The following is a 24053-nucleotide window of genomic DNA, read 5'->3' as shown; positions in this document are numbered from 1 at the left end:
TGAGGGTAGATAAAACTAATATAGAAGCAAGAATCAAGAAGCCTATGAGACATTTGAGCCATAGATGAAGTATGTAGACCAAATGTGTGCTTAGCCCAGATAGAAAAGCATGAAAGGCCAATTATTAATACATGGGGGATGGATGATTTTGCAGTAAATATAGTCTCTTTTGTACTGTTCCTAGATTTATATAGATCGTTGAAAATTCTATTATTATGTAGTTTGAGAAATTTTCCATTGACAGTATATAGTTTCTAGTCCTCCATGCCAAAACCAACGAGTCTCTGTGTGTGTTTTAACAAAATCACCATAGGTTCACAAAAACTCATGTATCAGACGAGGAAGGGTGAAGGAAAAGTTTTTTCTGCAAATACAAAATACCAGCTACCTGCTTTGTGTTTGTTCATTTATTTATATTTAAAGATTTAAGTATATTATTACCTAAGAGAGTCTGGGGTAGCTACTAGAAAAATAGAAGTGAATAAAACAGACACAGTTTCTACCCTTCTGAAACCTAGAAAACAGTTAAGTGCAAATGAGCAGGCAATTACAGTACAGTATTATGGGGGCTTGGAGGAGGGAGACCTAACCTAGATTCAGGTGTCAAAAGACGACTTTTTGGAAGAACTGATGTCTGAACACTAGCTGAAGCTTTGTTAGAAAGGCAAAAACAGGAGAAGTTTTTCAGGCTGTAAGGTTAGGTAAAGCGTCTGTAGATGTGAAACCAAAAACAAAATCAATGAAAAGAAAAATTTTAAATGTTTCCTCTGAGAAAGACTACCTATTCAGAGGATAAAAAGACAAGCTACAGACTGAGAGAAAGTATTTGCAAACCACGTATTTGGGAAAGGACTAATACCTAGAATATATAAAGTCTCAGAATTCAACAATAAAAAATAAATCATGCCCCAAAAAACAACATAGTGACAATACCAAGTGCTGCTGAGGTTTTAGAGAAACTAGATTACTCGTACATTTATGATAGAAAAGTAAAATGGTTCAGCCACGCTGGAAAACAGTTTGATGGTTTCTCAGAAAACTGAACGTGCAGCTACCATTTTTTTAAAAGTGACGAATTTTTATAGCTGTTGCCATTTCATCTTTATGCTGGTTCATGAACTATAGCTGAATGTCTAATTGTCACAATGCTGATGCAGTAAATCCGTTATTGTACAGAGACGCTCTCAATAATCTGTACTCAGATGGTAGAATGTAGGATGTTCACTTTCTAACTTTGTGAATATTTAATTTAATCTGTGACGTTTATTTCATTACATGATTATAATTTAGAATTCAGGCCCCTGTCCCTTGATACCGCATCAAACCACTGCATCACACACAAAAGAAAATCAGAATAAAAGAGCTGACGGCAGACCAGTTGTCCTGTAAAATCACTTTATTTTCTGCAACATAAACATCTCACGCAAGCAGTGTTACTAGAACAACCTGTTTATGGGGTTTTATAGTTTGAGGTAAATATAGTTTAAAAAAACTTATCTCTATTATGTAGAGTTGTAATACAAAAAAAAGTGATTAATAGGCTCTATTTTTCAGGAAGGAGTTAGCTAGACTGCAGTTCTGCTGAAGAAACTCTCCTATTAAAGTCTATGATATGGAATGAAAAGATATGATTAAAAAGCCTTCTGATCAAAGGGCTTGAGATCATCAAAGGAATGTTTAGTTTCCTCCGCAGAGAGCCACCAGGATTTTTTCATAATCTCCCTTGGTTTCATCCTGTTGATTAAAAAATAAAGTATACTTAATGCTACCTGAAACCATAACCAATATAGGTATTTTTTAATTGTAGAAGAATTATTGTTTTAGTAGACTTAACACTAACAGAACATACATCACAGTGCATCAATTATCTAGGATCTTTGATAAGAATATCACTAATTAAATAATAGAATTCATATAAAAATAATCAGTTATTACATGAAAGACAACAGCTTTCAAAATTCAGATTGCAAACTTCTCTGAATTATTATATTATATTAGAGCCATTATTTTCCAAGAGTGAAACATCACACAGAATTAAGTATAACACAATATATTTTTATATCGTCTTGAGGAATACCTGACAAGCTCGTTAGAGAGAAAGACAAGCCTGTGATTCTTCTCAGTTTTTCTTGGTTAATTTTAGTTATCTACTATAAATGCCAAATTGAATTTAAATAGTCACATATCTTTCATTAAGTCCAAAACCCCTTGACTTACCTTTCTTTTTACTTTTTAACATTATAATATAACTTCAACCATGCATTTTATACATTTTGTGTATGACAAAGTTAAGAGAAAATCTAGGATAATAAATTTCTAATCCTCTGATCAATATTCATTGCAACACAAATCATTATCTCTCCCTACTAAAATATTTTGGTCGCTAAATTTATATATGGGAAACTACTTCCATGGCTATTGAAAAATTTGCAGTCTTTCAGTATAAAACTCATTAGCAGATTTTACCAATGAAAGTTCAATTTACTTTAAATGATGGATCTTAATATAACAAATTAATCTTACATATGAAATTTACAGATACAAAAAGCCAGCCTTTCTCTTTGAAGAGGTTGCGAAAGAACTGTCACTTGCGGGGGTAGTAGGATAAAAATCACAACGTACCAGGATGGCTTGGCAGAGAGAGACGCCATACAACTTCTGATAGCATGCTTTGATGTCATTCATGTCGATTTCAGAACGCGAAACCATAATCCTGATCAGTGTCTTATGACGAGTTCCAGCACCCTGTCCAAAGCAAGTGATGGTAAGTGTCCTTCACCTTCAGAGCATCCTCTTAATAAGGCAGGATATGGGTTTGAATGTGAAGCTTTTGGTTTGCCTATAGAGTTTCACGGAGAAACTATCTCCACATTAAAATACACACACACAATTTGTACAAGTGGTAATGAAACAGAAGAACCCAACTGCTACACCAGCAGCCTCCTAATTAGTCTTCCACCATCCAGTCTTTCCTCTGTCTATTCATTAATTAAAAATAAACTTTCTAAATTGCAAATCTTATCATCTAATTCATCTATTTAAAACTCTTCAAAGGCCTTCTGTTGCTTTTAGGATGAAAATCAATTATTTTATCTGGGCTTACAATGCCCTGCCTAACTCTACAACTTCTTCCACCACATACCATCACTCTAATCATATTTATTCTCTTGAAAAGGACATGCTACCTCCTCCTCCTGGACCAGACTTGGTTTAGCCCTTCATCTCTTCCACTCCTGCTCTCATCTGGCTAATTCCTCTTCAAATATCAGGTTTTAGTTTAGCTGACAGCAAGTCTACATTGGTTTCCAAGGTCTGGGGCACAGGTCCCTCTTCTGCTCTTTTACAATGCTAGGTGTCCATCATTACCCATCTGATTACCTCACTAGATCCCAGCGGGCAGGGGGTCAGCACTGAGGGGGGCTGTACTGCCTACTACCCAGTGGCACAATGCCTATCACTTCATAGGGGCTCTTCCTATTACTTCTCTCTGAAAAGTTCCTTATTTGGGAGTTGCAAAGGAAAAAAAGAGACAACTTTATAACTTTTCACAATACGAGTATATAGGTGGGGTCCTATATAACAGTATGCATGCTGGACAGTAACTTTAAAGTCAAGGGGTTAAACGGCATCTCAAACACATCTTAGTAACACCTTCCACTTCGGTAATCTTAGAACATTTTAAATAAAGTCCTAGAGTGACTTTAAGCCACGCAATGGCATGGAAGACCGAATACTAAAAAAGATAAATGAAACTTAGAAAGGGGGAGATTGTAAAACTCACAACCTTGGCAGAAGTAGGTTGCTAAAATTATACATTAAAAGAGAAGGTATCTCACCCTTCCTCTACTGACTCAGGTTTTATGCAAATCATGAGTAATCCACAAATTACCTATGAGCTCACCTTACTATCTTACCTATTAAAAAAGATAACAAATCTGGCAGAATTTTATTCTAATAAGGAAGTGTATTACCCTTTACATTGGATGGAAAGGTAATTCTTTTTAAGGGAAAGATATTAAAATAAGTGAAATTTTCAAACAACAATAGGTTTTCCATTCTTCTCCCCACAAACAGTATTTTTTTCCCCTAAGCAAATCATATAAGCAGAAGGCTACCTTCATGGCCTGATGAAGCTTCTCAGCAAAGAACATTGGTTTGCTTGTAGCACACTTCACTGCAAGAGAGGCATATTTTAGTCCACATATTCACCACAAAAGGAGAAACATGCATATAAAAAGAAACAGGAAGTACAGTTTTGCAAGTAAGACTCTATTCTCCATCCCTGGTGCTCACTACTTTGCTCCCCAGTATGGGATACTTGGCTTACAAAAAGCTATTCCCTAGATGGTGATTTTGAATATTCTGTCCCCTAACAATGTGACTTATCTCCTGTTACCTTAAATCCACCCAATAGCAACTTCAGTAATTCATGCTATCCTGAGTACACTCTTCATGGAAACAGGGAAACCATTAGGTGTTAATGGGCATGTTGGCATGCAAGAAATACTTTTTTCATGTTGTAATAAGAAAACAATTTTAAGTGGAATTGGACAGGCTTAAAATATAAGGCAACTGCCAAAGAAAGCACTGAAACTTCTGTCAATTAGCAAGATTCTCTACCCTGATACTCAAAGTGTGATGTCTTGACCAAAAGAGTTGGCATCAACTGAGAGCTGGTGAGAAATACAGAATCCCAGGCCCCACCCCAGACCTGCTGAATCAGAATCTGCATTTTAACAAGATTCCCAAGGGATTCATTTGCATATTAGTGTTTGAGAAGCATTGCTTTAGAATGCAGGTTCCCAAACCTTGACAGGCCATCTGACAAAATGGGAAACCTTTAAAATCTTTTTCTTCTGAAGAGCTTTTCAGAAGCCACCAGAGACCTACTGAAACAAATTCTCTGGACTTGCCCAAGATTACTCAATTAGCAAGTGACAGACCAAGATGTGGATCTGCATTTATCTAATTCCAGATCCCATGCTCTTAATAATCATTTTGAGTTTCCTCCGTGCCATACCCAACCCGGTGTATTGCTTGGTGTGAGCAGCTGCCCAGTAAATATTGTCCACCTGTTTGTCTTTTTGAAAAAGGAAATACCTGTTATTACTAAGAAGGCCATTGTATAACTTTAAGTATTTATTGCCATTATCTTACAAGTTGTCTCTATTTGAAACATAGATAAATTATATCTTAGTTTTTGTTTTGTTTTGTTTTATTATATTTTGTTTTATAAATTATGGGACAGCCTTGGCAATGTAATTTCAAGTTAGAAAACTCTGCCCCCTCCAGGACTACATACCAATAACTGTGAGGCATTTCTCGATGTCGCCTTTCAGCTCCAGGTCCAGAACTTTGTTCATGTCATGCTGACTGTACTTGGAGTACTTCTGAAATACTGAATATTAAATTTAAACTAAGAGATGTACAAAACTTCCTCTTCTTTTAGCAAAATCAGGGCAACTGAGTCAAAGCATTCCTTAGGAGCTTCAAAACACACATTTTAAAGCTAATTATTCAACTGAGCATATTTTGGATACTTCATCTTCTCCTAGGAATGTAACTCACATGGCTTATTTTGGTGCTTCTGTATATTTTGGGGAAATTCTTGCAAATGTTGACATTTATTATAAGTGGCATATGATTGACAGCCATGGCACTACATCAGAGCTAGTGTCATAGCAAATGGATTTTCCCTTATATAAAGATCTGTGCAGTAAATTTCTCTGAATTCTAACATTAGCAATCAGAGTGCTATTATAAAATAACAAATTTTAGGTAGTCATCACAATCTTCCCTTTGCCTTGGCTTCCAGAAGACTCAGAGCTAAATCTTGTGATCAAAGGCAAGGACTCTTTTTTGGTTTTTGTTTCAAGCATCTATATACTGTTTTCTAAAGAAAAGGCTTTTTTTGTTTTTCTTCATTGTAAGTTTATTTGTTCTGTTGTATGTGTGCATTTTGTCAGACCGATTCCAAATATTTGGGCGAATAGAGATAGTAAAAATAATGAACTAATGTTCTTCTAGCCAAAGTCATAAAATGGGCTTCAAATACTGTAAAATGGTGGCTGTACAAACGTGGACAAATGCAGAAATAGCAATAAGGGGTCAGAAGCACAGCATCCACAGTGACGCCGAGTAAGACTTCTCTCTTTCCCTTCTCTTATTGGTCCTCAAAACAATTGCATCTTTTGTAAACAGGTCCCAGGAAACGTTTGTTTTCTTCTTACCTCTGCGAAGATGGGCGTAGCTTCTGGTAGTAAGAATGGTATTAAACACATTCACGTCTGTCCCTTTTCTTCTTTCTCCTGCTTCGTACAAGGCCTGTCAAGAAACACCAAACTCAACACTTGACTGTCTGCTGTGTTGATATGTGCACAAGAATGTGAGAGCTCTTCAAAGATTTTTGAGGCAGCTGCTTTGTGTCCAGTACAATCAGAATAGGCAATGCTAAGATTACAAGTTCCCTAAAGATGCGGACCTTATTTTGTCAAGTATTTTCCACGGTGTCTCTCCAGGTGCCTTGCAAACACTAGAGATGGAATATATGTTTGCAGAATAAATGTCTGTTGATTTAAATTGCTGTAAGATTTACGTTCTGTATCCAGACAACTCCAAGGGACTCTCTAATTTTTAATTTCACTTTTAATTGTTTAAAGTAATTATCAGCAAACAGTACTAGTAAATCAACAATTCATCCATTACCAGATCTTGAATTTTGATGTTAGAATTTCTGGATTCAAATTCTGACTCTGCAACCTAATAGCTCTGTAATCTTGGACAAATACGTTGACCTTATTAAACTACAGAATTTCCTCTTTTGTAAAAGAGGAAGATAATCCTTGCCTTATAGTCACAAGCATGCTCTGTTAACTTTGAAATGTTAATTACCGTCGTCCTCCTGGATCACACTAATCCATGTAGCTGCCATAAATATGTATCTAAGAGCCCTGATAGTCTTAAAATGGAAAGCAAATTCAGAAATGTCACAATCAAATAAGAGTGATTTCTTATTATGGAAATTATTCAAATACTAACTTTTTTCTTTGACATGATTACACAATTTCTAATATATTCAAATGGTCAAACTTCCAATGGACATTAAGTTATTCTGGACTTTTTAAGCAAACATCTGATATATATGCATTTATTCAACAAAAGTTAATGAGTGCCTATTATGTACAAGATAACATACTGGTACAATGAAGGGAGTGGGGGTGGACAAGTCAGTTTCTATTCTTACTCACTCACTGTGATGAATTTGTAGCAAATACTATCCCATGAGCAAGGTGTATGCAAGTAATAGTTGTCTTTTGTTTGTTTTTTTAAACAAAAGTTCCAGGCCCTAAAATGATATAATTTTTCTAATGTTGCTAATGGATTGGTGTATATATAAAAAACCAGCAACTTTGCTGAAACTATAGATAACAATATACTTGAAAATATATAAATATGTTCTATTTTTTATAATTCTAATATCATTATCATAATATTTTTATTAAACTTACACCTCTGAACCATTCCAGTGCTCACTGTTGAAGAATGTTAGAAAGGCCTATTCTTTCCACTTTCCTTAATAAACTATTTCTTGGCCCTTTCTTATACCTAGTAAAATAAAAACTCAAGAGTTCTCTCGACAAAACAATTCATGGGAATGACAAACCAAAATCTCACTGTTCTCTCCAGTCTCTCTCACCATCTACTGAATATACAAAGGCCACACTTCCTCTCTCGGGCCCCACAAGGGCAGGACAGTGGGCATCATTTGGAGAAAGGACTCTAGGTGCCCTTGTCCTGTCGGAGAAGCTCAGGTGGTACCTCAGCTCAGGATAGGACCGATCTGAAGAAGGAAGGTGGATTCTAGGAGGATTGGGAGCACTTGCTTACCCTGGCATCTGAATCAGCCAAGTCGTCGTTTACGCCAAGGTCCTCAGATCGGTCACCCTGAAAAATATCCCGTTCTCTTGTAAGTAATCTTCTAGCACGTAATCACACGATTTACTTAATTCCCTTCAAATCAGATGACTAGTATTTTTTTTGTGAAAAAGTGAATTGCTCATTTCTATAGAGAGGTGAAATTTAAGATTTTACTTTTCATAAAAGAAGAGGCATTTCCTGAACTATTTGAGTTTTACCTTAACAAGAGACAGCAAAGCATTCCGATAATCTCCAGATGTGTCAAAGGTGATGTCTTTAGCCAGATCTCTCTTCAATTCTAATAAGAGAAATATATTTTACAGTCAACTAGTGATAAATAATGGCGATAATAATAATGTCTCCATAATGGCCCACAATTTGCAAAGCCAAATGTTTAATGACTCTTGAAACACATTTCATATATTACCATTTTTTAATAAAAACAGAGAAATCAGAGCAAGTAAAAATTTTGATCATCAAATTTATTTCCTATAGGGCAATTAAAGCAATTTAGGTCATACTGTGAATGAAAACCTACAGTCCTAAAGCTTTAGCTATCAAGAATAAATTGCATTGGTATACATTACTAAGTCATACCAGAGTTTAGCACTGGTATGAATAAAACAGTTATTTAAAAGAATAAACCAGAGATACTTGCTTGAACACAGATCATTTATTTACTTTAAAAATGATAAATATCTTCTATGTAATATAGTTTAACTATGTAAGCATACGTATATGTATATACATCTATATATAGATTTTAAACTTTGTCTAAACACCTCACTTGCAAAATAACGCTGTGTTAGAAAAAAATTAACTGAATTTATAACTGACTAGAAGACAGAACAATATAATAAGCCATCATTGAACTACGCCTTGAGAATGATGGAGAAATATGGATATTTACCTTTGTAAACTATGTTTTATTAAAAAAAAAACTAAGAATAATCCCCCTCTTGATGATTATCACTGATAAATGGATCTAAGATAAATATTGGTAATGAGATAAGAATTGCAGAAAATGAGGTTAAAACTTCCTCATTCTGATTCCTTTATTAGATTGCTCTGAAAACAGTACACAAGGGCAATTGTATTCCCTGTGCTTGGGATGAAAACCAAGCAGCAAGACCCTCTGTGGTGCCACATATTGGAAAACAAAAAGCTGGGTCTTGGGAAATTATAAAAGGAAAGTAGTGAAAGGCCCAGCACTGCCCAGAACCCGCTTGCAGATACTCCCTTTACAGTATTGAAAGTGTCATTTAAACAAGATGTTTCACTGAGTAAATAAAATGAGCCATGGCTTCTCTTTCATCCCCATGGATCTGACTGGACATAGAGAGTAAGTGAGTCATTTATGTTCATAATAGTAAAGTTAGTTTCCATCAGAGCATTATAAGCACCTAGCTCTTTACCGTTTCAAGGACAAAGGTTTGGAAATTCTTTTTGTTATCTTTTCAAAATAAAAGGCAACAAGAAATTTTTACAAAATAAATCTCAGAGGAATAGGAAATGGTTTTAGAAAATTCTTTAAATTCAGTGCTTTGAATTGAGTTTTCCATTGCAATTATATGTGGCCATTTGTCCCGCATTTTCTATTAAGGTGCACACCTGATGAGGGCTGGGACAACTGTGTCCCTTATCTGCACCTCAGCAACTGAGATGTCTGGTAACAGTGTGGGCATGTGGTAGACACGTGCCAAACAATGAAGAAATATTTTAATATGTAGTTTCCAAAGTCCCCATAATTAAAAGCCACACTCAATTTTAAGAGAAGTATAACAGATTTCCTTTCAAACTAAAACATTTAGATTGTTGGACACAAAAAAACTTACCTTCGCTATAGACTCTGTTAATTTCTCTGATTTCTCTGTTACTTCTTGATGCCAAAATTTCATTCAGAGTGTCTTCATCAGTTCCAAGGCCCTGAATTGAAAAAGAAGAAAAAAAGAAATGTAGAAAAATCTTCATTCATGAACATCAACTAGTTTTGGTGTTCCCAAATTTGTTTAAATCTGATATTTAGTAAATTTCCCACAATACTTAGTAAATATCCACAGTATTTAATAATTTCAATAAGGTCTATTATATTGCTCTAAAAACAAATGGGTTTAAAGCTAGTATTTTGGGCAAACATATAAGAAGTGAGATCTGTGACATAGTGTAACATCACAAGGGTAGTGGAAATAACATAGTTATCACCGATGTTTATTTATTCATTTCATTTCCACTGATTGACAGCCCTGTACTAGATGCTGAGAATACAACAGGAGGTATAAGTGGAATTGACCTATGCATTCTCTTGAGGAAAAACAGTTTTGCTTAAATCAAGCGATTTACCTTCATAGCAGCACGGAGCTCATCAGCATCAAACTGGGCTGGAGTTTTCAATAAAGCCAAAACAACTTCCTCAAGGTGACCTGTGAGGGCTTTCTTCAGAGCTTCATCCAGGGGCTACAACAAAGAGATGTTATAACCTTCTAGTAAATGATATGCTAGGTAATGTGATGGTACCTAATCTTTAGGTAGTCTTCCTACCGAATCCTAAACCCAACCATCTTTTAAAGCTCTTTACTTTTACATGGAAAGGGGTACCCAATATTTCATGTTATTTTAATCTTTTAGATCTATATTTGTGTATAATTTCTTAAAAGATAGGGTGCTCAATCTTTTATATAGGGAAGAAATCACAAAGCTCAAAAGATTGGAGCTGTGTATTAACAGAAACAGTAGTAAGAATTCTTTACAAATAATGTATTAATAAATTTTCCAACCTTTGAGGTTTGCACTGTTCAAAAAAGCACCATAATCAGACATTGACATTTTATAGTTCTCTAACTGCACTCCTTAAAGAAAGTACCCATATTTGGTATAAAAAATATAAAGCTTAATTTTAAAGTAGAATTATATGTATAAACTTACATTCGGACATTTAACAGCTCAGTTTAAATTTTAGCAGAAGACATGATCAGAACATCTTCCTTATTGCCAATAGTAATCTTAATATCTGTCATGTTCAGATTAACGTCTTGTCTCCAATATGGAATACCACATGTGCAAAGAACAAGATGACAAAACAATGTATAAAACCAGTAAATCTGCTAGAATTGATTACATGGCAATATTGCAACCCCAGTCTTAGTTGTAATGGGAAAATAGTGACTAGAGACTGAAAGAACTAGGCAACTGTGTTTCAAACCTATTTTTAAACCTAAGTATGGCTGACATTTACTGTCTCGATTTACCACTATAACCTACCTTTCCTTTTTCCTGGAGATATGCTGCTTTGATCTGCTGGCGCTGTGCGTTGTTTCTCTTAGTTAGAATTTCAATGATGGTTGCTTCATCCACACCTGGAAATAAAGGGCACCTAGACTTTTAAAATCACCTTTCTTCGTCCTTAATATCTGACATAAAATAATTCATTATCAAGATGCTCCAAATGAAGTTCTTAACAAAACTAAGAAGTACAAATTAAATCAAATGGATGGAACAGTACATATCAAATGGAAGCCCTTCAGATGACTTCCATTTGTTTGAATGAGAAAGGGAGAGGAAATTGTTCCTAAGCCTCAGTGTTACAGTGTTTGCTTCCTCTTTCAAACCCTAAGTATGAGCAGAGGCGTTGGCTTTAGCATTGAGTCTCTGCCAGAAATGAGCTGGTAGGGATATCTGATGTAGCAGTAGAGATTCTACTGATTTGACCAAAATTTCCTGAGTGCTGAGAAAGGATATCTATATTCGTTGACAAAGAAGTCTTTTTATCTTCCAAATGAAACACTCTTTCCATTGCACATGTATGGTTTTCATAGCCATTCAAACAGCCATTCTGGAATGTCCAGGAGGAGAATGTTTTGGGGAGATATAATTACCTTTAACTGTTATCGCTTTATGCAAGGCAGCAACATCCGAGGATGGATTGAAGCTGGGATAGGGGCTCACTGCTGACCCAGGACCACCTTTGGATCCTTTCACAGTTTTCTGTGGATGAGAGAGAAATACATTACTGTCCATTCACTTGCATTAGTTCCTATTTTACTATTTAACTAAGTTTATTTTCTTGTCACTTGACTTACGATGTATTCCTGTTCCTCATTGTCAATAAACCAGGCCTGCTTGAGGAATTCAGATACCATTGCCATTTTTGAAGGATCTGGAAAAAAGCAGATGGATGCTTTTACAAACCACAAACCCACCATACGTACACACCACCCCACCCCTCTTAAGTACACAAGATATACAGTAGTTTTGCCCTTACTGTCCAGGATTGCTCTTAGGCTCATCATAAGATGCTAGATGTAGGTTTTATTTAAAACAGAGTGTCTACTGCCCTTGAACAGAAGCCTCAACTCAGAAAGTTGGCTCTTTCTCGGCGTATTCAGTCCTAACCTTAGGGATCAGATGACTTCTACAAGTAAGCATATAGGCTGAGGGAAGAGTTGGTGACTCCCTTCATTACTCCAGATTTATAAACCATCTATTGCATATGCCAAGCACTGAGGATGCAAAAATACTGAAACATCCTATGCCTCAAAAGAACTGAAAAGCATTGTGTGCTCTCCATAAGAAAACTCAAAAGCTAAGGACAGTTCTCAGAGAAGGTGCTGGCTGATCTGAGCCTCTCTCAGGAAGAATTGAGATCAGCCTGGCAGAAAAGCTAAAGAGAACAAAACAGAGAGAAGCTTGTCATATTTAGGAAGTTGAAAGAAATTTACTGGAGCAAGAAATGTTAACCGAAGCCCAAACTTTAAAAAATAAATAAATAAACTGTAAATGTATTTTCAAAGCTTTGGGAAAACATGATTAGATTTTGTTAAAAAGTTGTATTTCAGAAAGATCATTCATCTTGTATCATAGAGAATGGCCAAGAGATGGGCAAGATGGAAGATTAGAGACCATTTAGTAAGCTGTGAGAGAATCTATATAGGATTAATGAGGACTTGAACAAAAGTAACGGGTAGAAAAAGAGCACAATATTTACATTTATAAAGTGAAATAACCCATTTCTGCAGGAGTGGATTCAGACTCAAAACACTATCTGTAAAAAGGTATTCCAGTGACATTTCTCCCTAGACTAACTCAGTTTCCTTTTCCGTTCCTTGGTATAAAATTATTTCAGCACCCGGAGTAATTGCTACACTCACATTTCTTCCTATTTGAGGTGTCTAGACACTAGTCCTCCATGTGTTTTTTTACCCAAAACACACACACACACACACACACACACAACCCAGAAAAGGCTAATTTTATATCAGGTTCTTTGCTGTAACAGGATTCAGTAGAGTGAAATTGCACCATGTGTGCCCTCTTTTGGAAAACTCTACCTTAAAGAAAATTTCTTGAATTATTGTCATGGTTCAGCAATATTTTTATTTAATAAGCCATGTATGCTTTTAAAACCTAAAGTATGGTGAAAATTAATGCATTCTCCTGTTTATCTACAAAAGAAGCCATCAATGATCCTTTTTGTCTAGGATTGTGTCTTTAGAAGCCCATGCTCCTGGTCTCCACTGACCTAGCTCTCCATTCTCTTTTGTTTATTTCTCATGAGTACGTCTGAAGGCTGTTGGAAGGATAATCCTAGCACAGTTTTAAATTCTTTATATGAAGCTAAATGACTCGTGAGAAGTAAAACCCATAACCTGATTCCTTAACAGCATGTTCAGACAAAGTGTTTCAATCCACACCTGCTGAAAAATAGCTGCAGTTCCAAGTAATGAGATTAAATACGTAAGGGAAATAATATCCACAGCAGAAACGATCTCCACTTAATTATCGTGGGGATCATTCAAATTACTGTTCTGTCATCTGTGAGAAGAACCAATACATTGTGCATTCATTTAATCTCTTTCCATCCCCAGCAATTGATAAATTTGAAGTTATTTCCTGAGACAGAGTCATGGCATACAGTTTTGCACAAGGTTTTAGTTCCTATTACACTATGATCTGGTACAATTGCTGTTGGCATGCGGAGTTTCATTTTCCTGTTGCTTAATTGGCACATTCAAAACTTGCAACTTCCAGGAAGGTTTCAGGTATTTAAAATTTCCATTTTTACCATCTCCTCCATGCCCTTTATAAAGTAGAATCCTCAAAATAAGTGATATGATTGGTCACTGAACCAAGTACTTTCTCCTCAGTTATAGAAATATGTATTCCAATATTTCCACTCGTTTCAATTAGAAAAGAAAAACTTCAAAAGAGTTTAAGGCTATTGCCAAATACAATTTTAAAAATGAGCCACACAGCTTCAAAATAAACTTCATGAAAACTGCGCTGCACTTCGCAGTTTTTTTTCTTTTAAAGAAATACTTCTGTAATTCATCAATGTCTTAAAAAAATAAACTTGAGAAAGCCTAGAAAAATAATATTGCTTTATTAATTACATAACACAAAATAACAAAAATAAAGGGGTTGAATAATGTATTTGACACAAGAGTGTCCATAGAGGAGACAGCTTTGGGACATATCCTCTGTGTTCCTAGACTGTAGTCTGAAGTCATTTGGATGGCCTGAAAATATGGTCTGGAACAGGCTCTGGAAAAGAAAAGCAACCTGAATAGAACCTGCCTCAGGAAAGCAATTAGAGGAAAGTAGAATCTCAGTTCTTCCAAATAAGATCCATTAGCTATCAGCAAAGCTTAAAGACACAAGGATTGTGGCAGGATGTAAAAAATTGCCCTAAAGAAAATAGATTTGATCATGCACTTCTAGTTAAGTGCTCAAACACAACCGCATGTATCAACAGAACCTTTAACAGTTGCAACACACCTTACCAATACCGCTGCAAAACTATTTTGCTCAAATTGTATTGCTAAACCATTCTGTCTGCTCAATACCTATCCTCCACCTGAAAACCAGCATTTTGTACTTGATAAAACCCATTTGATCATTTGAAGGCAAAATTTCTTAACTATAAATACATACAACATGTAAACATGTTTTATAGATTGCTATATGTTATACAAATATTTGTTACTATTCAGAGAATGATCTGATGTAGAAATTAGAATTGTACAGTAAAAAAAATTTAAAGAACCCTATAGTTCACAAAAGATTTTTCTTTTTTTCTGTCTTTCTTTTTACTTGCAATGTTTAGAACATGTACTAAGTATTTAAGAGCAAGTACTAAGTATTTAATTTTCCTTGGTTCAATATGCATTTAATTTTGCTACCAGTGAGCTCTGAAGCCAAGTTTATCTCAGTCCTTAACATCATCTAATTTGAAGATGAAATTGGCTGACCAATATGGAAATTAATAATGTTCCAGAGGTCTTCTAATTAATCATCTGTTTGTGAACATACACTGCAAACCAGTCTCACTTAACTGTGAATAAGTTGTGTAAATTTCTAGAGATTAACATTTTTCATGTATTTATGTGTCATAAGAGAGGGCTCTTCCTCTCATTCAGCAAGAAATTAAAGATGGTAAATATGCATAAAAAGTATGCTCAAGATGCTAGAAAGAGAGGGAGCCATGCTTACTAAATGTAAGAGAAAGGTATTCTAGAAATGGTCCATTGGCAATTTTACCCCTGGGACAATTTGAGACAAAATTTGGTTTGTTGTAACAAATTTAAATTCCTGATTTTTTTTTTTGCACTATGATCATGTCTTTATTTTTTAATATATACAGACAGAAGTTTTTAGAGACATAGGAACATCATATCTGTGTGTTCTCTCTAATGATACAGACAAAATTAACTATATAGAGAGGGTGGAAGCAGGAAAAGGAAGAGTTAATGTTAAAGCAAATGTGGTGAAAGGTTAACGGTTGGGGAATCTGGGTAATAAGTATATGGTAATTCTGTGCGATATTCTTGCAACTTTTCTAAAGGTTTGAAATTATTACAAAAGAACAGAGTAAATTTTTTAAAAACTGCAATATCTGTCTCTGTCAGCTTCATGAAAGGCTATTTCCAGAACTTCTGACAGAGGAAACTGAGGTTTGTGGTCTATCATGCCTTCCTGGTGACAAGCAAGTAAGACCAGAGTTCTGCAATGATAGGAGCAGAAATGAATCCTTGCAAGGACACCGTCATTGTACCCACCGTCTACCTGGGAAAACAAAGTATAATTTTTTTCGTATCAGTTTTCTAGATACTAGTGGCAAGCATTGAGGCATTCATAAATCCATGCCTTCTGATTCCAAAATATTGTATATTCGTTTAAACTAGGGCCCAAAAATACAGTGACAAGATCAATGTTATTTTTAGTAGCTTACACTTAACAATCAAATTCATTCACAGTCAACCCATGGAGCCTGTAGCAGGTTTCACCCCAGCCCTAGGGCGTGTATTTTTCAATGCTTTGGCCTGTGTGCAGTTTTTTTCCTCAAATATATATTGCACAAGTCTTTCCCACACCTACTCAGGTGAGCAAAGGCAATTAAACTGTACAATGGCATGACTGATGAAGAATTACTTTATGAAATGTAAACTCATAATGTTTTGATTTTAGGTCTTTGAGCAGGGTGTTCCCTTTGCCTGGAATGCTGTTTCACCCTCCAGGCCTACTACCCTTTACCTAAATGGTGCCTCTAAGTGAGGACTCAGCGTGGGCCTCATCGCGTCCCCCAGGAGGCCTTCCTTGGTTCAGCCCTGGGGTGAGTGACCATCGGTGCTCTCCCAAAGCATCCTGCCTTTCCCCCTAACTTACCCCTGTTGTTCTGCATGATCACTGTCTCTATTTACAGCAGCATTCCATGGGGGCAATGATAATCTACTATTGATTATGAACCTCCAACCTCTGGCAGAGTACCTGGTATTTAGTATGCTAATGAGCATTATTGAATGGATAAATAGTGTATGGGTGCTGATTATTTAGGGAGCATGTCTATACTAATTTAACAAATGTTTCCTATCGACAACTAGAGGATATAAAAATAAGAGGTAAGGAGTTCTGAGCCCTATTTTGAATCTCTTTAACTGGTTGTATGACCTCAAGAAAACATTTAACTTCTCGGGGCGGGGGGTGTCTCCATTTATAAAAATAGGAGTGTTGGAATACACAGTAGCTAAGATTCATTATAGCTCTGAAGTACCAATCTTAAATTTCACCTCAAGTAGATGGAGATGGAGAAAATTAGCATAATGAAGGAAGGTATTATATAAATTGTATCTGTTCTGATCTTTCTGATAAAAATCCATCCCATTTTAAAGAAAGAGAAAATAATTTACTCCAAAAATGGCTTTTGGTTTATCACTGAAAAATAAGGTCCATTGGTGTAGTACTGATTTTTAAGTATGTCATAGATGAACGGGTCTAGAGAGGATTAAGAACCAGCTCAGCAATCTAACATCATGTACAGAAATCAGACTTTACAGATCTTTTGATTGAAAAAGTATTTAATAAGCATGAAACTCTAGCTGGTTCCTTAATAATATTATTAAGGATTTTGTCAACATCAGTCAAACACTGGATTTCTGCCAGAGGTGGCTGAGCCTGGGGCTAGGGCGGTAACATAACTTCTAGAGAAGAGGCCATTTCAGAATTATGAAGCCAGCGTTTTACCACTTTTGAGTCATTTTGCAACGTACCTACCAAAATATATTCCTGTGGGTGGAGAATATTGCTTTTTCAAAATCCATACATATTTGTAGACACAAACAAGGCAAGAAAATTTGCACACCTTTCTTAATTTACTAGCACTAAAAGATATCAGGTCATTTACCATTCAGAATGAGCTAAGAAAAAGAAATCTTGAAGGAACATTTGTAATAATCAATAGCCAGATATATGGTTATGATTCAAAGTCTCTCCACTTTGTACATACATCCAACACCAGTAAAAACTCTGCTTTAGATACGCTTTCTGCTTTGCTAAGGAGTTTTATGGCCATTAACTCATTGAACAATCAAGATGCTACTAAGTATAATAATATTTAGAGGGCCCTACTGGCATTCCCAAGGGATAACTTATCTGACACCACCCAGGAAATATTTCCTGTCCCCTTAGGTTTTCAAATCAGCACTTGAAAAGCCTGTCTATGACACAGAGACTCCAAGAGAAAGAATGTGGCCACACCCTCTCTAAATGAAACGATTCATAAGCAGATCTTCTATTTATTTACACTGCATGAGTGAACATAACATTAATTTCAAAACGTAATTACAAAGGACATGATTGCCACTATGAGATCTGAATCTATTCTGGGTTTTTTTTCTTTCTTTTTTTTTTTTTCACAAAAGAAGAAAAATTATTTAAGCCCTGCTATTTTGAAATGGTTCTCTGAAACCCACCTCTGGCACTTCCATTCAGGCCTGGCCCCCCCAAAACACCCACAGCCATCATGATTTCCACGTAAAACACACACAGTTCTCAGAAATTCATAACTTGTAGGAAAAAACACATTCTTTCCTTCTTTTCCATGGTAACTCACCAACAGTACAATAAACCACTATTAAGCAAAACTTCCTCATTTTTAAAATTGTATTTCTTAACCAAGTGAACTAAACATTACAATTTGTGATTCCCAAAATATAACCAGCCAATGTAGTTTTACAGAAAGTTTTATCAGACATATTAAGTGCACCTAGCTACAAATCCCACAGAAGAAGCAACATTAAACATCGTGATGAGAAAAGTTTTCAAAACATCCAAAACTAACTGAAAGGAAAATCAAGACTTACCTTTTTTTTCACCGTTGTCCAAAGAACTGAAGAGAGATTCTCCTCTGAATGCTGTTTCAGACTAGAAGTGAAAACTTGGGCTTCTGATTTTATAGAATTTGAAAGGAGGCCACACCTAGCAACCAGAAGTTAGTAACTGGCTGCCTTTTGTTTGAAATGCAGGGCCCGGCCTAGCCCAAAACAAAGTCTTGCAAAACTACTCTCTAAACCAACTCATAGCCTACAGCACAAAGGAAAAGAAATGGAAGTACAGATTTTTCTTTCTTCCCTCTTTAGTCTGCACTATTTTTTCCAGGGGAGTAGAATGCAAGAGATTCTCAAGCATACCGTACTAAACTCCTCAAGCCTGACACCAATGATTGGCACACTTTTTTAGTTAAACAAATCATGAAATGAAAAATCATAAACTTTAAAACAAAACAAACCCAAAAAACGCTTTGGTTAAGTCCCAGCTTCATCATTAATTAGTATGTGAGCTTTGGGACATATTTAATTTCCCTGAATCTGTTTCAACTTTTGTAAAATTAGGATAATATTTTCTAGTCAGCCCGCTTACTAGAATTCTTGTGACAACTGAGAAAATAACGTATATTTGTATCTTTTAATGTTACACAGTACTGGATTATTTTCTATTTCTTTTTCACCAGCATTTTTCTTGCCTTCAAAATAAAAGATATTTTGTGATTGCATGCAGCTTGCTATCAATATGAAATATGAAAGAAATAAAGTTCTAGATTGTCTTAAAATTTTAGTTAATGTTAGAAATACGATCTTTGTGACATTCAAAGAAAATATTGGCATCAGAGGAAGGCCTATGTACATTAATTCTTTTAATAGAATAAGTTATATATAAACTTTGCTACAAATAGACCTTTGACATTCTAGAGAATTTGAACACTAAACCAGAACTATAAGATGAAAGGATTAATGGAGTAGCAGCTATCACGGAACAGGTACCATGGGAAATTTCCCACTTGATGCAAGGAAAGGAAATGTGTCCCAGTAGCTTCAGTGGTGATTCATCTTTATGAAACCTTAATGAAAATCACCTTAATGAAACCTTACAAAATCATGTACGATGTTTCCATTGAACTATGTGCAATTGTGAGCTGTCTCATAGCATTATGGTTCAGTGTGTGCTGCATTTTAGTGGTTTGTTCGTTTTCCTCTTTCCTCCTAGATATCTCAGGTAATTCCTCCTAGATAGATAGATAGATGTCAGGTTTTAAAAAATCAATAAAAATACTAACTTAAGATTGTCAGTTTTTGTAACACAGCCTAAATTCTCAATGCTAATGTTAATGAAGTCAGCATATCCTCAAGTAAATAACTTGAGAAAATGCCACTCTATTTTGTCACCTACCAGAGGTATGTATTGAACTAATTAAGTATACACTAATTAATTGATTGGTATTATTGCAAACTGATCTTGACAAATGTAGACCAGCTTTCTCATCCCACATTTGTTTTGTCAGGTGAAAAGGGGAAAAGATTATTACACAAAACTTGTTTTCTGTTTGTATTTGTATCCCTAACTTTGGTAATGGAAACATTGGAACACTTCTGCACGGTGACACTCCTGTGAAAGGAAGAAAAATGTCCATGTACCTTTCATAAAATGTAACTACCTAAGAGAGACATACAGGCTCATTTGGTTTTGTTTTTGTGGTTACCAGTAGCATAAACCTGGAGAAATCACGTTATATATTTGGATTTACAATGCATTGGCAAACCTATAATAGCAGCAATAAATGTGGTCCTTCTGACAGAATTAAGGGAAAAAAAAGAAAAACATTTTTCCAAAATTAACTTCCAGCTATAACTCTAAAGGCAATGAAACTCCCAAATATAAAAAGGAAGAAAGTCACTAATCATATAGATCTGTTGCCGTGAATAAGTTGGAAACTTTTCCTCCCCTACACGATAATAATGTCAAATGGATTTGTGGAAATAGAAGAAAACATATCTTATGTTAGCATTTTGAGCTAAAGGATAATCACTGGTTAAATGCTTTATGTATATGAAATGCCACGTACTGCAACTCCTGAGAAATGAGTCACCACTCTTGCTGTTTTTCGATGACTCATCAGCTCCGTTTACTTTACGGCCAGAGAGAGAAAACAGAAAGTCAAGGAAGAGAGGGAAGGGGGAAAAAAGAGAATTAAAAGCAACCACTCTATTTTATGTTTTCACGGCATGTTTGTCTCTACGTCTGTAGTGCAGACCTGATAGTGAAGAGGAAATAAAACAAGGAGACAGCATATGGAGTCTCCCACGCACGTTATACCTTCATGGAGCAAGTGTTTGCATAAGGCTCTAGGAAAACATCTGATTTAAGTAAGGGGATTCCTTCACCTCTTTATGTTAGGTTCTATCTAAGCTTTACTTTTTATATGGTGATAGAGGTAAAATCAGAATCAAGAACAGCATTTCACTGAAATCCCCAAATTTCCCCACAGCTTTCTCACACCCATATCCACAGCCAATGAGAATGCTGTTTTCAGTCTGTATTTCTAATGTGCTCACAGGCTAAAGCAGTTGGAGAAATAGTGTTCTAAATGATTTTCCCTGTATCTCTAGAAATGTCAAGTAGTCAAATAATCATCACACACACAAAATTACTGATTGTTATTATTATTGTTACTGTTCTTACTCAGTTATTCCCATCACATGGGAACATCACATGAAATAGAGAAATGATTTTTATTTTTCAAATTTGACCCTCTCAAGTTAATGAAATGGTCAAACTAGGATGTTGAAGGCCAAAGGAGTGCATCTTCTTTTGACCTCACTTAAGGAAAAAGAGACAAATTCATCTGTGTGTCACAAATTGAAGGAAGGAACGTCACCTTTTTAACACATCAGTGTAGGAGGGTGATTGATTGAGAATGTGAAGGTTTAACGTTTTGATAAATTATCTTGCTTTCTTGATGTGGATTCAACAAGAATGATAGTTAACACCCTGTATTCCAAGGGATAAACCATGAGCAGAATTCCCTGAGATTGGAATTTCCTTATCTCTATGGACTTTGGAAGGAATTTTCTCATTAGAGTCAGGCTGAAGTAAGACTTTTTTTCTTTTGTTTTTGGTTTTGAAGGTCCAGACACATCTGGAGCAATGTTTCAACCATTAGGTCAGAATCGCTACTAAATTATGAAGTCCATTTGCTTTGTACTGACGAACATCAGAAAATATTTAAAAAGAAAGGAATAAAATAGAATGGAATGGAACAACACGGAGACCACAGGAGTGCTTCACGCATTATAAGGTAAGTGTTATTTTGTGAAACCTTGGCTTAGAGTGTTAGATGTGTGCTTGTGTGTGAGTGAATGGTGTAAAGATGTAAATGTATTACAACTGAATGTTGATTTAAGGTCTTACAAAGACTGGAGTTGTCTACTAAAGTGAATATACCCAAGCAAGGTAGAAAATACTGTGCCTACCTGATTGTATAACCTAGAGAATGCAATTATATCATAAGGAGTCATGTATATGTATGAAAATCAAAGTATTGCTTGTATTATCAAAAAATAGAAAACAACTCAATCGTCCATCAATTGAGAAATGGATATGAAAAAGATATAATATGAGTCAGCTAGATAATAAACATGAATACATCTAAACACTTAATGTTGACCAAAAAGAGCAGTGACAAAGGATAAGTATAATACAACTTAAGAAAAAATTTTAAACATCAAAACAAAAAAAATATGTTTTAGAAATGTTTACATATGAAATAAAGTTATAACGGCATAACTGAGAAAAGTACTTACTAACTCTAGGTAAAGGTTAACCCTGAGGAGAAAGAAAGGTGAATGACATAAGATATAGGTTTTTCACCATACGTATATCTTCTTATTTCTTTTTAAAAAAGCATTCTGAAAAAAGCAACGTTTGTTAAACTTGAATATTAGATGCCAAGGTGTTTATTATGGCCTTCTCTATAACTGTCTATGTTTAAAAATTTTAAGATTTTATGTGATAATGGAATCAAACACTGTATGACTTTCTTATTCAGACATATTTATGAGATTCATCCGTACTATTGGGTACATTATTATTGTGTGTTTCATTGTCTTCACTATTCTCATTGCTGTATGCTATTCCACTGTATATACCCATCACAATTTATTTATCCATTTTTCTCTAGTCAATTGAAGTGTTGCTAATTTCTGGCTGTTACAAATTGTCCTACACAGACATTCTTATACGTGTCTTCTGAAACTTTTGTTAGGTCATGGGGTTTGCATGCAATCTACTTTGTGAGTCAATACTGCCACATAGTTTTCCAAAGTTGTGTCAAGTTACCTCCCATTTCAGCAGGAAATGAGAAATCCAGTCTTTCCTTTTCCTTCTCAATATGTGCTATTGTCTTTTTCATTTTAACAATCCTGGTGGTGTGAAATGGTATTACCTTGGAGTTTTAATTTGTCTTTCTTCAGTGACTAATGAAGTTGAACACCCTTTTAGATACATGTTGATCATTGGATAGATATGCTCTTTCTTGGACTCCAGTTCAAGTTTTTGGTCTGTTTTTCTAATGGGTCATCTATCCATTTCTTATTGATTTGTTGAAGTTATTTATATATTCAAATTCTTTATACAATGTTCACAAAGAGACAAAGCTTATCTATTTTAATTTTTTTAATATTTTAAATTTGAATAAATTTACACACACACACACACACACACACACACACACACACACCCCGTATGCACCCAGTAATTGGTCTGACCTAAAGAGATGGTTGCAGTTCTCAGTCCTGGGAGTGACACAAGTGCTTTGGGGTCTCCAGACCATATAGACTGCTTGAATCTGCTCAGACGCCTCTGTGTTAGCGTGGTCCCAGGAGGGGCTGACTTTCAGGGGCTGACTTCATGGGGCATGAAAGAGGTTAGCCCCGATTGCCATGGTCAGGGGGCCTGAATGCCGGTCCCCACTGTTGAGCTGGTCATCAGCAATGGAGGTCATGAGAATCAAGAGCAAAACGGTGCCCTTTCTCATTCCACTGGATTTTCTGAAACCTCGTATTCTGGTGCGACCCAAGGATAAGAGAGAAAGTGCTGGCTATTCACTCATATTAAACCTACTGCCATTCTCGGGGTGTGAGTTTTGAGGTAAAAGTTAGTCTCATTGATAACTTTAAGGAATGTTATATTTGTCTCATCTTCATATTGTAATTCCAATAGCTACTAAACAAAAAAGCTAACATACTTGTGCTAAGATTGTATGTCTCTGCTTCTCTACATTTCCTTCAGTGGGCAAGAAATTTTAGGAAGAACAGAAACTCACATTCAGTGGTGGCTTAGAATTTATTACTGTGTGACTTAGGAAAACTTAGTGAATGATTTGGTGAGTCAGTTCTTACACTCCTATCAGCAGGATCATGCTAGGATTAGTAATTTAATGTTTCACAAGTCTTTTTATTCTTGAGTATGGGATCCCCATTCCTCTCTGTGTTATCCTAAAAAAAGAGAATAAGATGGTCACATTGACTATTGTA

The 24053-nt window shown here is 35.6% G+C and overlaps 1 protein-coding gene across 1 annotated transcript; it reads right to left on the bottom strand.

Moving 5' to 3' along the window:
* Positions 1-1382: 1382 nt before the first annotated feature.
* ANXA1 (annexin A1) lies at positions 1383-18701 on the bottom strand. Its single transcript, XM_006209357.4, has 13 exons — positions 18549-18701; positions 11994-12070; positions 11790-11898; positions 11176-11270; positions 10258-10371; positions 9753-9843; positions 8136-8215; positions 7888-7944; positions 6231-6324; positions 5303-5398; positions 4116-4174; positions 2623-2745; positions 1383-1734 (listed from the first exon to the last, which is right to left on the bottom strand). Exons 2-13 carry the CDS (start codon positions 12057-12059, stop codon positions 1678-1680), a joined length of 1041 nt encoding a protein of 346 aa, XP_006209419.1. The 5' UTR covers positions 12060-12070; positions 18549-18701; the 3' UTR covers positions 1383-1677.
* Between the last annotated feature and the right edge of the window lie 5352 nt (positions 18702-24053).

Source organism: Vicugna pacos, chromosome 4, assembly GCF_048564905.1.
Source record: "Vicugna pacos chromosome 4, VicPac4, whole genome shotgun sequence".
Lineage (NCBI taxonomy): Eukaryota > Metazoa > Chordata > Mammalia > Artiodactyla > Camelidae > Vicugna > Vicugna pacos.
The sequence above is the reverse complement of the archived record's forward strand: the minus strand, read 5'-3'. Positions and strand labels throughout refer to the sequence as shown.

Excerpts from the sequence above, each read along its gene's own strand:
- ANXA1 (XM_006209357.4), bottom strand. The coding sequence starts at position 12,059 with ATGGCAATGGTATCTGAATTCCTCAAGCAGGCCTGGTTTATTGACAAT. Across the intron at positions 10,372-11,175 it reads ATCTCCAGGAAAAAGGAAAG|CCCCTGGATGAAGCTCTGAA; the intron begins GTAGGTTATAGT and ends TCTTTGTTGTAG. Across the intron at positions 2,746-4,115 it reads AGCTTCATCAGGCCATGAAG|GGTGCTGGAACTCGTCATAA; the intron begins GTAGCCTTCTGC and ends TGCTTTGGACAG.